This window comes from Micropterus salmoides, unplaced genomic scaffold, assembly GCF_014851395.1.
Source record: "Micropterus salmoides isolate LMB-PRFRI ecotype aquatic unplaced genomic scaffold, ASM1485139v1 Ms_hic_scaffold_14, whole genome shotgun sequence".
NCBI classification, from domain to species: domain Eukaryota; kingdom Metazoa; phylum Chordata; class Actinopteri; order Centrarchiformes; family Centrarchidae; genus Micropterus; species Micropterus salmoides.
Window position 1 is genome coordinate 27671667 of NW_024040485.1, and position 14611 is coordinate 27686277.

Sequence of the window (14611 nt, forward strand, 5' to 3'; positions counted from 1 at the left end):
AATGTGTTGATTCAACTTTATGGTCTGTAGAACACAATACAATTCAACAGCACCACAAACTACAGACTGTGAAATGACTGCATTAGGTTTAGCTAGGTAGACCTAATAAACAGGCAAATGAGTGTGACTTCAGCTCAGTACTGTCCCTGAGGCAAAAAAAAAAGTTAGAAATGTGATTGGATTGGGAAAACATTGTAAATTCACTTAAATGCAAATATATTTGATCTCTGAGAAAAATACATTATTGGAATGAAGTATCCTAGTGACAAGCTAACAGTGGAAGTATATCTTTCTGCACATTTGTGAATAAAATTACAAAATAAAAGAATTTGGTACTTGGTTAAAACATGACACATCATGGAAAAAGAACATTACCTGCAGTTGTATTGTAAAGGACTGAACGGAAAAATGCATCAATTGATGGTCATTGATGATACCAAAAACTATAATAGAAAAGACCGGTGGCCAATTCTGGTCGTTTAATAAACTGTGAAGTTGTGCTAGAAGCAACACTCATTTTCATTTTAATAAGACTTTTACATTGAACATTTGGCTGCATTTGTCTTAGTATTCTAGTCACACATGAGTTTAATCAACACCATCTCCACCTCTCTACCTGCAAACATTTGTGCTGCATCATTTTCTTTGTAAATCTGGCCCTGTGTATGAACTGGGTTCTCACATCGCGAGGACAATGGAAAAAATAAATTGAGTTGTCAACACACCAAAGGCAACCTGTTCTGTAATATCAATATATTATTTCATAGTGCACATGTACACAGTGAGGACTGAAAGCAAAGACACAAGGAAAAGGATCGCAAATCGATAAACCACTTTGTTTTTACTTAAGCAAGCTGAGCACAGAAGAACTGCTGAAAATGACATACAAGGTTTACTGACTTCCAGTGAGAAATTAGTGAAGTAAATGTAGAATCATATCAAGTGTCATCCTGGTAAGTTTGCAGCTGTCAAGAATACCATCATTGCCCTGCAGAAACCTTGTAACTCCAGTCGCCGTGTTAACTGGCAGCTGACATTGGACCCACATGTAAAAAAAAACAAAAACAAAAACAAAAAACTGTTTCATTGACCTGAGACTAAACCAAACCCTACAAAACCTTTTTAAAACCAATAAAACAAGCAGGTTCTATGAGTTACTGAGAGTTTGTCTAAGTGGAGATAGAAGGATATTGCAGAACAACTACAGAATGCAAGTACTGGTGTGCACTGTGAATAGTGACTCAAAGTTTCACAACACCAAATCAAAACAAGTAACTGCAGAAAGTGTGACTGGCATTTACATGGAAAAGCTACATTACCACGCGTTCTGGAGAATGTGTCTGTTGTTCTGTCTTGGTAGAAATATTGAAATATAAAAAGCAATACAGCCTTCGCTGGGAAATCAAACACAGAAACTAAATGTGCTTCTTATCTTAACATTGACTCTCCATATAAGGCATGAGTTTGTTTAGTTATAAACATTTTTTTGGTCTTTGCACTCGGTTATCTAAAAAGCAATGTGCACTTGTCCACACCTGGGGTTAGATGGAGCGTTATTTACAGCGCTATATCCGCAGAACTTTTTCTTACCACATCAGAAGGTTTCTTGATTTTCAGCTCAAAAAATAACTCAACATTTACGATTTTTCGCCATTCAGTTTGCCAATGTGTTCACCTTCATTTGGTATAGACACACCACCAAGGACAGAACATCACTAACAGGCTTCTCACTCGGGTGTTAAGCATTGATACTTACAAGTTTCCAAATGCCAGATAAAATGGAAGGCAGGGATTAAAAAGAAATATTCAAAGACAGTAACAGGGTTCAGGATTATCAAATTTTAAACTGTTAAGCATAACATAACAACTCATTCACCACATATATAATATAATCCCATTTTCCCTTCCCACAAGATTGTTCTGTAGCCAAAGAAAATAGGGTTAGAAAAGGCGAAATCCTCTTCAATTAACTCATTTTTGAAGACCCCTTAAGAGTTCCTCTTTACATATCAAAATCGGCTTTATCCTTGCAAGGCAGATGCCTTAGGTAACTTAATGACATCGGCTCTCTAAGGTTCCAAATCACAAAAGCTGTCAGTGTAATATAGTTTCTTAGTTTCATCCAGTTGTACAGTTTGCTGAAAGCAGGGCAGTAATAGCAAAAGTAAGCCTCCAGGCTAGTACAGTAGAGCCTCTGAAAGAGCATCCAAGTGTCAGCTGGTCTCCCAAACGTTCACACGACTCTACTGTTGATCAAAGGGCTTTGATAACAATTTCTGATAAAAATGTGACACCAGAAAATCAACCAAGAGTGACCATAAGAAAAGCCCGGCAGTTAGCCTTTAGAATTGGATGTTCTGTTAATACAGTTCGGGTCCAATGAGGCCAATTTAGTAGGACCTCCCCTGCTCATGCTAGGTTTGTCTCTGAAGCAGCAACTCCACCTTCTATGTGTAGTATCACTCCTGAACTTGACTTGTGTGCTAAGCTAGCTAGCTGCACAGCTGGGCCAGCTCGGGTTCAGGAGAAGCATTGGGAAGCTTGGAGTTGAAGATCTGTAGCGAGTCCTTGATGCGTGCCACCTCTCCAGCCGACAGCTTGAGCCGGTGACGCAAGAGACAAGAAAATAGGTCTAGTGGCTGCGGTGCAGGTGGAGACAGACGGTTAATCCGGTCTCTCATCTCCAACAACATCAGAAAGGCAGCATCCTGCGTACCTTGCGTGTAGGGGTAGTCCAGCTGGAGTATCAGATCTTTGATGCCCTCAGGGTCAAAGTGCATGCTGTATCCAAACACTTTCAGCGTGTTGATCTTCATGTACCCCAGGTTGGACGTCTGGTCATCCAAGTCCAATGGTTCATAGAAGAGAGTTTCATTCACTGTTGGATCATCGGTGACTATGCGGCTTCGTAGGTAGATGTGTACGGTTTCAAAGAAGGATTTCCATTTGCCACCCAGAGACAGTGTCCAGTTGTAACACTGCGCCGTGACGACGGCGTCCAGTCGAGTTCTCTCCCAGTCAGGGAAGTCAGGCTGGGTCACTGGCATGAACCAGCTCTCTGAGTGACTTCCCCCAAAAGGATTCACATAAATTGCAGGCACAGGCTCCAATGTTGAATTTTTAGTTAAGCATATCTGGAAAGAAATGCCCATCAACATGTGTATGAGATTGGACTTATTTTTGTTACTCTTGAGTGTCAGCAACATTCTCTTCCTCCATGCAGGATTGAACCAACTTCCCAGACGGACGTCATTACTGATGTAGATGGCGTGGACCTCTATTCTGCTGTCCAGTCGCTGAAGCAGGTACTTCACCTGAAGAGGGATTAAAAAACTGTGAGATCACATTCACTCTTTTCATACAGGTAGATATATAATAGTAGACATATCCCTTACACACAGGTTCTCAAACTACATATATACACAGTGCCCTCCAGAAGTTTTGGCACCCTTAGTGAGTATGAGCAAAAGAGGCTGTGAAAAACATTCTTTGCTGTTCTGTTGTCAATTAAATACATATTTTCACCAAAATGTGTGCCACAATGTATCAACGTCATATTTCACATTTTTAAGTTCACCTGTTTGATTAGGAACATTCAAGTTAATCCTAATTTCCTATTTTACTGGGGTATAAATATGAGGTGACGTAGACCAGTTTCCCTTAGTCATTCATCACCATGGAGGAAGGTAGTTCGATTGGCAAAAAATTCTCCAAGGATCACAGCTGAAGAATTGCAGAGGTTAGTTAAGTCTTGTTGTCAGAAAGTCTTTAAAACTTCCATCAGACGCCACCTTTCAGAAAAAAGGTTCTGCTGTCAATCAATGGCAAACTCAAGTGCTAACAGTTTGCCACCATTATAGGGAATTTCAGTGGGAGAAGGTTAGATGTTATAATGAGACCAGAATTAAGCTTTTTGGCAACAAACATCAAATTTTGGCTTAGACAGAAAGATAGCCATGTGGAAAAGCACCTCATATATAATCACACCTCAAAATCTATACCCCATGGCTCACTGACTGCAGAATAAAGGTTTTGCCATGGCCATCACAGTCCCACAACCTAAACTCCATGGAACATATGTGGGATAAGATGAAGAGGAGAGTCCACAAATGTAAACCACTGATTCTGAAGAATCAGGAGAGAGTCTTTATGGAGGAATGGTCTCAGATCCTGTGCCATGTGTTATCTTGGCAAAGGGAGTAGAGGCTGACATTTTTTCAGGAAACCTGTGGGTCATGGGATTCCTGTAGGATTCCAGTGGGATGGGAGTCAATTTTGCTAATCATCACGGGATGGGACAGGAAAAAAAGTCAATGGGAACGGGAGGGACGGGAATCATAGTTTTTTACTTGTATATATGAAATGTATATACATATATATATATATATATATATATATATATAAACACATGGGATTGGGATGGGCAGGATTAAATTTGTGGGAGCAGGATGGGACAGGAGTGACTCCTGGGGAGGCTGCACAAAATATAAAAGGTTAGATTTTTTTTCATATTTTGAATGAAAGATCTTGAGGATAAACAAGACATTTTTACTTAGGAGTTCCAATAATTCTGGAGGGAACTGTTTATCTACAAGCTAGAGCTTTACAGTTTTTTTTCATAGGCTGAGCAGTACTCCTCGTGAAGAGTAAACTGACCTTTCTGCGTAAACTTGATGGAGTGGCCTATAAATGTAAAACATTTATAAAAAATACTTAAAACATGACATCAAGTATTTAAAGCAAAATATAAACAGCATGAAACCTGTATTTACATTTTTTCCAGCCCAGCACAAAAGGGAACTGATGATAAAAATGCATAAAGATTCAGATTAATAAGAATGAAGAAGGGAGTCCTTTAAATATCCATATAAACGTGCTACTACCTCCCTTCTTAAGAAGCTTCTCTTCTTACATTGAAACCCACTGCTACAATTATTATTAATCCTATTTCTTTTATTGATATTTGTATTATTACTGCTACCATTGCTATTATTTTGTATCTCTATGTGGAACGTGTTATCTGGAATACGTATTTCTTTGAAAACTTTGAATCTCAAGAAGCTTTGAGAACCTCAGCATCAGGCATGTCCAAGTCCAAGTTTAGATAGTGGTCCAGGGACGCAGCGATGCTCGGCCGGCAGGAACCAAGATGGAGGAGGTTGCCATGGTGACAGGCTCCACAGCGGGTTGCGTTGTCAGTGGCACAGGAGGAGCAGGAGGTGGAGGAGGTTCCTACAATGCAGGGAATGACTCCGTGACACGTGGCCTGCTCCACAGGGCATATGCAGCTCTTCACTTCCTCAAAGAAGGAGCCCAGCACTCCGTGCTCATTGCAGTAGAGCAGAGACTGGGCCTTGCTTAACCAAAACCCAACGGTCCTGCAGAGAGAAACAAGAGAAAACACAGTATTGCAGTTGTGTATAAAGTACTGCATATTCCAACACAAAACACAAAACTGTTTAACAAGTAATTTGACACCAGGTTGAAAAGCAGTGTGCCACTGCGCTTTTTTGGTGGGAAGTCCCAAGTCTGTTTCGCCTCTGGGTGGGTGTGGTCAGAAATTTACCCTACTGCACCTGTAACCACACCCAACAGTGATGTCACTGGGTCTTGGAGTACACCTGTACATTACTGAATCAATGTCAGAAGTAATTTATAACAAAATAGTTTATGTTTATGTTGGCTGGATCACATGAATGTTTTCAAATTTACTGACAGTTAATAATATACAGTTAATTTACTTTCCTATAAACGGTATAGAATTTTCATCTGTGTCACTAAATTACCCCCTTCGCTTGTCTCTTCCACAGCACATAACTAAGCTCAGCCTGAAGCAAGCACCTATATGTAGCTCTGTTGCTGCTGTTGTAGAATGATTCAGGAACTTCTTTTTAGTTTCTTAAATGCTGAAATATATGGATGATTTAAAATCCCTAAGACAAAACACATTTAATACACATTTTTATATCTATTACTTGTATCTATGTATATACTGTGTCATAATTAAATAAAAAAAATTGTTACAATTATTTAGTGACTGAATGAAACTGTAGATTATGTCGATGTGACATATAATTTACATTTACTCATTTAGCTGACGCTTTAATCCAAAGTTACTAACAATTGGTATATATGTCAGAGAACATATGCCTCTGGAGCAACTAGGGGTTAAGTGTCTTGCTCAGGGACAAATTGGTGGATGTGTTGCAGTGGCAATCGAACCCGGGTATTTCATACCAAAGGCATGACACCCAAAAATAATCTACAAAGCATTTCTGATCTGCCCCATTGTTGCATGCTGCCCAACTGGCTGATTTAAGATAAGGCTTAGTGATGATGAAACCTTTTTCATTAAATGAAATTATTTAGAGAATATCGACACCTGTCCTGTACATGATGGGTCACCGGTAAAAAAAAACTGTCAGAGCAGGCCTATTTGATTTTCATAATAACTCACAGTGAGGATCAAACCTCTGTTATCATTTTGACACAGAGGAGGCAAAGTATTTTGAAGGTCTAAGATGGAGCTTTACGATCTCTTCCTAAAGGTAAAGTTTACCGGTGTGTTTTTATCTGTTTTCATCTCAATCACACACACTGTTTTCAATGTATTTTGCGTGTACCGGCTTGATCACCGGTAGATAGCATGCAGGGTTAAAATAATGAGTGGCGACGTCACCGCATGTCCCTTAGTTCTCAAGAGTGGAGTGTATAACCATCAAGGTTTTCGTTTCATCTGTTCACCTCAACACGGACCAGAAGAAACCAAAACCGGGGACATTTTGGTTTGGTTGTCATCATGTTATTAAAGTATTTAATTATAAATAAATAATTATCTATGAAATAAAACAGATTCCCATTGCTTGCCTCATTTTTGTATTTATATCTCAAAACATTGTAATAATATCTTTACTTTTCCTCATCTATCTCCTTCACTCTTGTATCTATCCAGTCTTCCTCCTCTATTTCCTTTCCAATCTACCTGGTTTAAAAATATGTCAATATGCCGCCAAAAAAAAGCACAACGTGATTGTGACGTCAGGCAGTAGTCTCTGCTGCCTGGTCTTTCTGGCCACGTAAAATATGATTTCACTTTGTGCTCTGTTTTTAATGCGAAGTAAAAAAAATGGGGACATTTCCAGGTACTGGCCCCTAATGGCAACATCTGATGCCATGTGTAACATTTACATTTTGGCTTATTGCTTGGATGAACTTGAGTAATGAGTGTGAGAACGCTTGTCATGTAATTTGGGTAAAAGATACTGTAGATACTGCCTCTGATCAATTTGTCTGACAGTGAAAGTGATTTCATGTGTATTTCACATATGTGTATGCCCTAACATTATTTCACAAGTGATAACTGTTACTCTCAAAATGCATTAAAATGCAAATATTTATACTATACTCTTCAGATTGTCTCAGGGGGCATGCCCCTGAATCCTCTTTGTGGGGCTAGGACTCATGACCTGTTTTTCTAAAATCCTGGCTACAGCACTTGATAAGAGCCTTAAACGAGGATGTCCTAGATTACACTTCGCTTTTCCCATTTTCCATTGGTGAAAATATAATTCACAATCTGCTCCTAATTATTTATAAAAGGGACTATTTATCTATGGCAATTTGACTCCTTTTTTATAGAGGGTGGGTATTTGGTATTGCAGTGGAGATGAAAAGGCAGACATACATAAATTACCATCCACTTTGGTGCAGTAACAGTAGCAACAAGTTCAGACTGAAAATTGGCTCTGGAGATCCCCAGGCTACATTCTGGAAATCACACACAACATTGCCCAAATGCTCCAGCAATTCCTTTCCCCTCAGGCCTATGTAAATAGACAAAAAATGAATGATGATAAAAACAAATGGATTTGTGCAGAAGAAAATAGAGAGCTTTGCAGCTGAGCAGCCCCTGATAACTTGTTGTTGCTGGTATGAACTGGGTTAAGACTGACAGGGGTGAGACAGTCAGACAGATAGAGAGAGAGAGAGAGAGAGCAAGGAAACATGAAGGTGACTGAGGGAGGGAAATAGAGACAGAAAGCAAAGCAGAGTGCGAAAGTAGGAGACGGAGTGATGGGTGAAGGGAAAGGACTGCCAGGGAAATTAAAGTCCTCTGTAAACAAGTGCCGAGCTGTCAGACTGGGAGAGGACTTGATTACAGCACGCTACACTACCACATTCCTTACCCCACAAAGGCCCCCACCACTGGTAACTAGACCCTTCATCTGTCTCACAGTTTTGCTTTCTTCCCCTTTTAGTCTCTGTCCGTTCGTCACATCTCTCTTCCGTCTCCCACATTCTCTTACTATCTTTCTTTCCTGTGTCTCTTTATTACTCCTGTGTTTTCTCTCTCTGCTGACAGCTGAGTGAAGCTTATAAGCGTATTTTGACTCAGAAGTCAACCACAGGTGTAGAATTCACTCAGGCAAAGGGAGTTAGTTTGCCTGTCAAATTTTTAGTATATGGTGGTTTCAGCAACAAGGGTGCTCTTTTTTTTTTGTCTGTTAAGCTGCAGTGGCAGTGAGATCTCATCAGTAGGTATGTTACCCATAGGAATTACATCCATATTGGACAGTAAAAAGACAAATTACGTAGAAGCCCTCTATCAGCAGGATGACATAATTTGCACTCACACATTTATACACACACAAAGGCATACAGGTAAGTTTATCCATCAAATTCTACAATATGATTCGCAATTCGCAATCGTTCAAGCTTTCTTCTGCGCTGCACAATATCAGTGCAACAATTCAGTATCTACAGATTTTGCTTGTATAAAATGTTGATGGTTCCTTTTGCATGCAGTTGTTGCATACACATTACAGTATGGCCACTCCATCTGAGAGTGTTGTGGGTCTATGATCTATTCAGATACATGCAAGGTACAGCTATCTACACAGTGTTATTACTACTCATATTGCCCAACAAGTTTACACAGTAAGACATATTTACGACTGTAACATCTGTTGACAGCAGAAACAGCCCAAAGCTGAAACAGCTGAACTCACAATGCCAGCAATCTACAAATACATTTTTGGATGGGAAACTGTTTAAAGGGAGCAATTAGTACCCCACTGGCATGCTTCCCACCTTCCTGTGTGTATGACGTTTGGGGTTTTGCTAAATTCAAAACTGAGCTCTTTCCAGGCAGATAGCTCTGGGTTTTCCTGGTGTGCCCTGCTTGAGGCGGGCTGTTAGAGAACCTACAGCTGTAATGAATCAGCACAAAGCAGCAACCAAACCTCCCAGTAATTAAAAATTATGCCTTCCTCATTTAGTTTGTTTTCTGTCAGTGTATGCCAGTGGGCTACCTCTCTCGGGGCAAACTGATGCGAGGTTGTTTGGGGCAGCGTTTGCTCAAGGTGAACAGTTTCCTGACGATCTTCTGGGCTTTGCCCAGGACCAGGGCTGTGCTGGACTCCAGCTGGGCGTAGCGCTTCTGGAGGGGCAAGTCAGCCGACCAGAACTTGGCGATCATGGACACATTCAAGAACCGGTCAGTGGGCAAGCGTTTCAGGAAGGCTTTGAATTCATCTGTAGGGAGTTCAACAGAGAGAGGGCAGAAGTGGAGAAAGGGAAGGTGGAAGAAAAGAAAAGAGAACAAAATTAGACGCACTCAAGTCATTTATACGACTTGCTTTTTGAGCAGTAGATATCTGTTCACCACAGTCTATTTTGTCCCTTGTGGCACGCATAGATAATGACTGAGGAGCTGGGGGAATTTCATGTGTCATTAGAATACAAAAAAGCTGTTATGTTCTAATGAATTGCCATTACAGAGTAAACACCTGTGCTTCAATCTGCAGTTATACTCATTCACTTCACCATTAGAAGCTCGTCGGATTCACAGTAGCATCATTTGCAACATTGTCATTTAGAAACACTAGTTATCTGAGGATTGACAGTATGGTGCCACGTACAGATGAGCATCTCCATTTATGTTGTAATTTTGTCTTTAAAGGCCAAACAAATTAAGAGAAAATCCATAATCACAAGCTAAAAGGACCAATAAAAGCATGCGGTAAATGGAGAGAGCTTCTCTTTTTTCTCTGTGGTGCTCCCCTCTAAAATGCAATTGCTCAAACAACAATTCACAGCAAATTTGTGTCAAAAACAAACAATGGAAAAAGCAGTTTAAATAGATTTTATTTCAGCTGTTCAGCTGAAAACTCACCTCTCTCTGTCACCTCCAACAACATTTCAGTCAAAACCATTATATCATCTGAATCAATATTATTTGTCATGGCAGTAGCTAAGCACTGACATAAATCTACAATTCAACAGAATGCTGAAGGAAACCTGTTGTTGAAACATAGGTTTTGAAATTGTAGAGGTTATAGGTCTTGGACGAGTGCTCCTTAACACTAAACATTTTCTGAAGGTGTTTCTTCCCATGTGTTGTGCCCATGTGATAATAGCACATTGAATTTCTTTTCATTTCCTAAGATCTTCTCAAGTTTTGATCCTTAAAGATATCATACTTAAGTAACCCGACTGAGAGCGGGTGCAGGATACAGCAAATATGTCTGCTGCAGCCAGACAAGAATACTCAGTATTGTAAAGTACAGTTATTGCTGGATCACAAGTGTTACTATATGCTGCCTTCTCTTGAGATGGGAACTGCTGCTGACACCACTTGTGAGCCAAATGTTTTCAGCAATGGAAGTTTTATAGACACTTTTATTGCCATTTTTAGTATTTATGACCATAGTTATAATTATATGTGATGCACCTACCATCACCCTAGCATGAAAGTGATTGGTAAATAATTATTGAGTAGGTATCACTAGTTCACACGTGAAAACATACATTACTGTCCCTTTTTTAATAAAATGCTGTAGTCTACTAGGTTGAATGTCACTTTCTGCTAGTTAAGTTGTGGCGTAAGTAAAGATGGTGCAACTAAAAAAAGTATAGTGTCAAACTAAGTTAGTGTTGACTTTACAACATCATTTACAATCAAACTTTATTTCAGCTGGTGCAACAGGCTGCTGGTGAGCTACAGTGTATTGTATTGGATGTAACCCCTGGAATGCTTTTTTTCCGTTACATACATAAAACATAGTGTAAAATAAACACACGTAGAGAAAGTTACATTACTGACCATGAATGTGTAAAGGTTGGTAACATTAGCTAACATTAGTCACCTTGGTCATACCACACTAAGTTAGCTACTCTAGCAACTACTAACTGTGTTGGATTTAGTGAGGGTGTGTTTTATTGCTCATGAATTCAACTCATCATTTGTCATCTTTTAAAGCGGCCTCATGCTGTCCTCGATAAAGCAATAGCAAAGCTCTTCCGGATGGGCAACTGTGGCTCAGGAAGTAGAGCAGGTTGCCTATTAATTGAAAGGTTGGTGGTTCAATCCCCAGCTCCAGGCTGCATGTTAAAGTGTCCTTGGGCAAGATACTGAACCCTGAATTGCCCCTGGTTGCTGTTCCACCAGTGTGTGTGAGTTTCTGTTTGAGCACTTAGCTCAGTGAATGAATGTGTGCGAATGGCACATGTAGTGTAAAAGTGGTCAAAAAAATAGAAAAGCGCTATACGGAGCATTTACATTTAGTCAAAACATCTTTGTTGTACCAGACCTGTAGACAACTTCTACCCCAGCCAAAATGCAAAATGAAGAGAGAAATTTAAATGGTGCTATCAAATCAAATGGTTATCATTTCACAAGTCTGTGTCTATGTGTGTGTGTGTGTGTGTGTAGAATCTCCACCAATAAAAAGACTGGGCACTGTTGGAATAAATTACACTGAGAATAATGTCGGCACAGAGGACACATCTCATACCCTGTGTTGGGTTTGCCAAGAGCGTTCCGGTACTACGATCATTGTAGTTTCATTATGAACCAGTGGGCAAATATTACGCCAGTATAAAGCCTCTGGGAGACTTGAACCTATTCTTTCTTTTTCTCCCAAAGCCAGCTAAGTGAGAGCTTCTAGGATTGTTCTGGGTCTGCTGGAGAATTATATTCCCATGTGCTGTTGTTGGCAGGGAGACAGCGAGGAAATCTGCAGCCAAGCCAACCTGAGCTGAGCCCAACTGATGAGACTCAAGCCTATTACAGTGCTCAGTGATCCCAGATGACACAATGGTCTGTCTCTCTCCATCCTTCTCTTTGTGTATATCTGCATCTTTCCCTTGGTCTGCCTAGCGAGTCGTGGGCGGTTCTCTCTCTTGAGTTTTTTCTCTCTGCATGTACCTATCTGTCTGTTCCTGCATCTCTTGTCACTACTAGCTCTCTCATCTCTTTCTGTAGCCTCTCTTTCTCTTTCTCTCTGCACTGGCAAATTAGCAGGGCAGCATTGACTTATTACTCTGTTTGCTGGGTACATTCCTCAGCTGGTCTGTTTTGAGTGCTTGTTTCATGTCACCTCTACTGATCTTCACAAAACACTGAAGGCTACACTGAGCTGAATGTGCAGAGTTCATTCTTTGATAGGCAAAAAAGACTGAGTGCACAGGATACAAAAGGTCAAACTTTCTAATGCATGCCATGGACATGTTTCTAAATGCACTATTGGTCTTTTTAGCTGTTCATAGTGGCAAATTATGATTTAAATGAAGAATCATGCAAAGGTAAGGTAACTATACAGTATCGTGATATGGTAAAACACTAGAAAAATGCAAAATAAGGAGCTAGGAAAGTTAATGGTATTGGAAATAACAACAACAACAATAATAATAATAATAATAATAATAATAATAATAATAATATAATAATAATGGAATCCATCCATCCATTGTCAACCGCTCATCCTGCGTACAGGGTCGCGGGGGTCTGGAGCCAATCCCAGCTGACATTGGGCGAAAGGCGGAGTACACCCTGGACAGGTCGCCAGGGTATAATTCATAATGTTTCTTATTTCTGGAAAAACTTGTCACACCCATGGCATTTGATATGGCATGTGTTAATGAATGAAAGTAGATTCAACATAATTGTATAATGTACTGTACTATAGTAGTTGACAAGTAAACACACATAATAATTTAATCTGTTTTTTTAAATTTTTGGAATTTTAGTACAGTTATATATTTTATATTTACAGTTGTGGTATTTATTAATTTTATTTCATTTAGTTAGTGAAAACATGAAACGTGCGAGGACCCTATTGAAATTGTAAGGATTATTTTTTCTTCTTTCTTTCTTTCTTTCTCCCAAATGTCCCCAAAAATCACCAAACTTTGCACACACGTCAGGCTTGGCGAAAAAATTACGTATATTAAGGGTCTCGCACATGGGTGTGGCAAAATGGCTCCATGGCGCCACCGGAAAAAATTAGCCCCCACGCCTACTTCAACCTACACGCACAAAATTTTCTGAGGACATGTATCATATCACGTCACACAAAAAAGCCTCAAGAACCCATACCCTAAAGTCAACAGGAAGCCATTTTTAATTGAAAGTTTCAATTTTAACCCATTTTTCACCGTTTACAGGGTGTGTAGGGGTAAACCGAGGCTAAAGTAACGCGGGACGAAAGTAACCTTCCTCATTTAACAACCCTTGATGAAGCTGCCAAATATTGCATGATTTTGTCATCGTTTCCCGCAGCCGTCTTTGGAAAACTGTTTTCGAGCATGGCAAGTAAATTTTTGAAGCGGGACTGTTCGAATTACAAGTTGTGTCTCTTGTTTCATATGTCACAGTAAAGATTAATCTACAGGTTATTTAGAGCTTTAACACACTCTGAAGTTTGCCCTGTCAGAGTTTTTTAGTATAAAAATAAATCGTGTTTATATGTCAGGACGAAAGTAACACTTGTTACTTTTGTCCCGCTACACCTGACCACAAGTGTTTCTTTTGTCCCGCTGCTAATGTGGTGACTTTTCTGTGTGTTGCAGCATTTATTAAAACATGTTTATGTCATATTATACCAACAGAATATGCCAATAGCGTGGGTCTGATTCAGCCAGATGTTTGAGAAGGCATTTCTGGACATCTCTATTAGAAACATTAGTCTCAGGTCAGCTGATAAAGGCTCATGGCATCTGCCATGCGACAGAAAATGCAGGAGGAGGGCAGAGATAATTGGGGAGAAGACTAGACCACAGGTACAGATCACATTATTAAGTCTTCTCCTTGGACTAGGAAAGGAAGCTGCATGCTTAGGCTATAATAAGAGTGCGGCTGATATTTATTTTGGCCTGTCTCCTAAGGAGGTCAATGTAGTAGGTGTCAGTAAACTCAAAATGCAGATCACTCATACTGTTCTTACTAAAACAATTTTAAATTCATTTCAAAATGTGAAATTTGTAAAGGCCTATTCTGACATAGCTTCATTTTATTGTTTATTTTCTTATTCCCAGATCAGTCTTATTTTATTTTAATCATGTCAGGTTACTTGTGAAACTGAATATTTAAAATACTGTCACCTCACAGCAAGAAGGTCGTGGGTTCAAACCCCGGTTGCCCCGGCCTTTCTGTGTGGAGTTTGCATGTTCTCCCCGTGTCCGCGTGGGTTCTCTTCGTGCTGTGACTGCGACTAGCAGAAGTTGTTTATGATGATTACAGAGGCTGTAATTATGTGTAACTATTTTTTAATGGATGTAAGACAAACGACATGAAAGGGTTGTGCAGTTGCAATGAACTGATATTATTCAG

At 39.8% G+C, this 14611-nt stretch overlaps 1 protein-coding gene across 1 annotated transcript in view; it reads right to left on the reverse strand.

The window, feature by feature from the left end:
• Positions 1-475: 475 nt before the first annotated feature.
• Positions 476-14611, reverse strand: part of brinp2 (bone morphogenetic protein/retinoic acid inducible neural-specific 2) — a 209121-nt gene continuing 194985 nt past the window's right edge. The window contains 3 exon segments of the mRNA XM_038718847.1: positions 476-3314; positions 5072-5378; positions 9312-9534. Coding sequence (XP_038574775.1) covers positions 2493-3314; positions 5072-5378; positions 9312-9534 — 1352 coding nt within the window. The 3' untranslated portion in view covers positions 476-2492.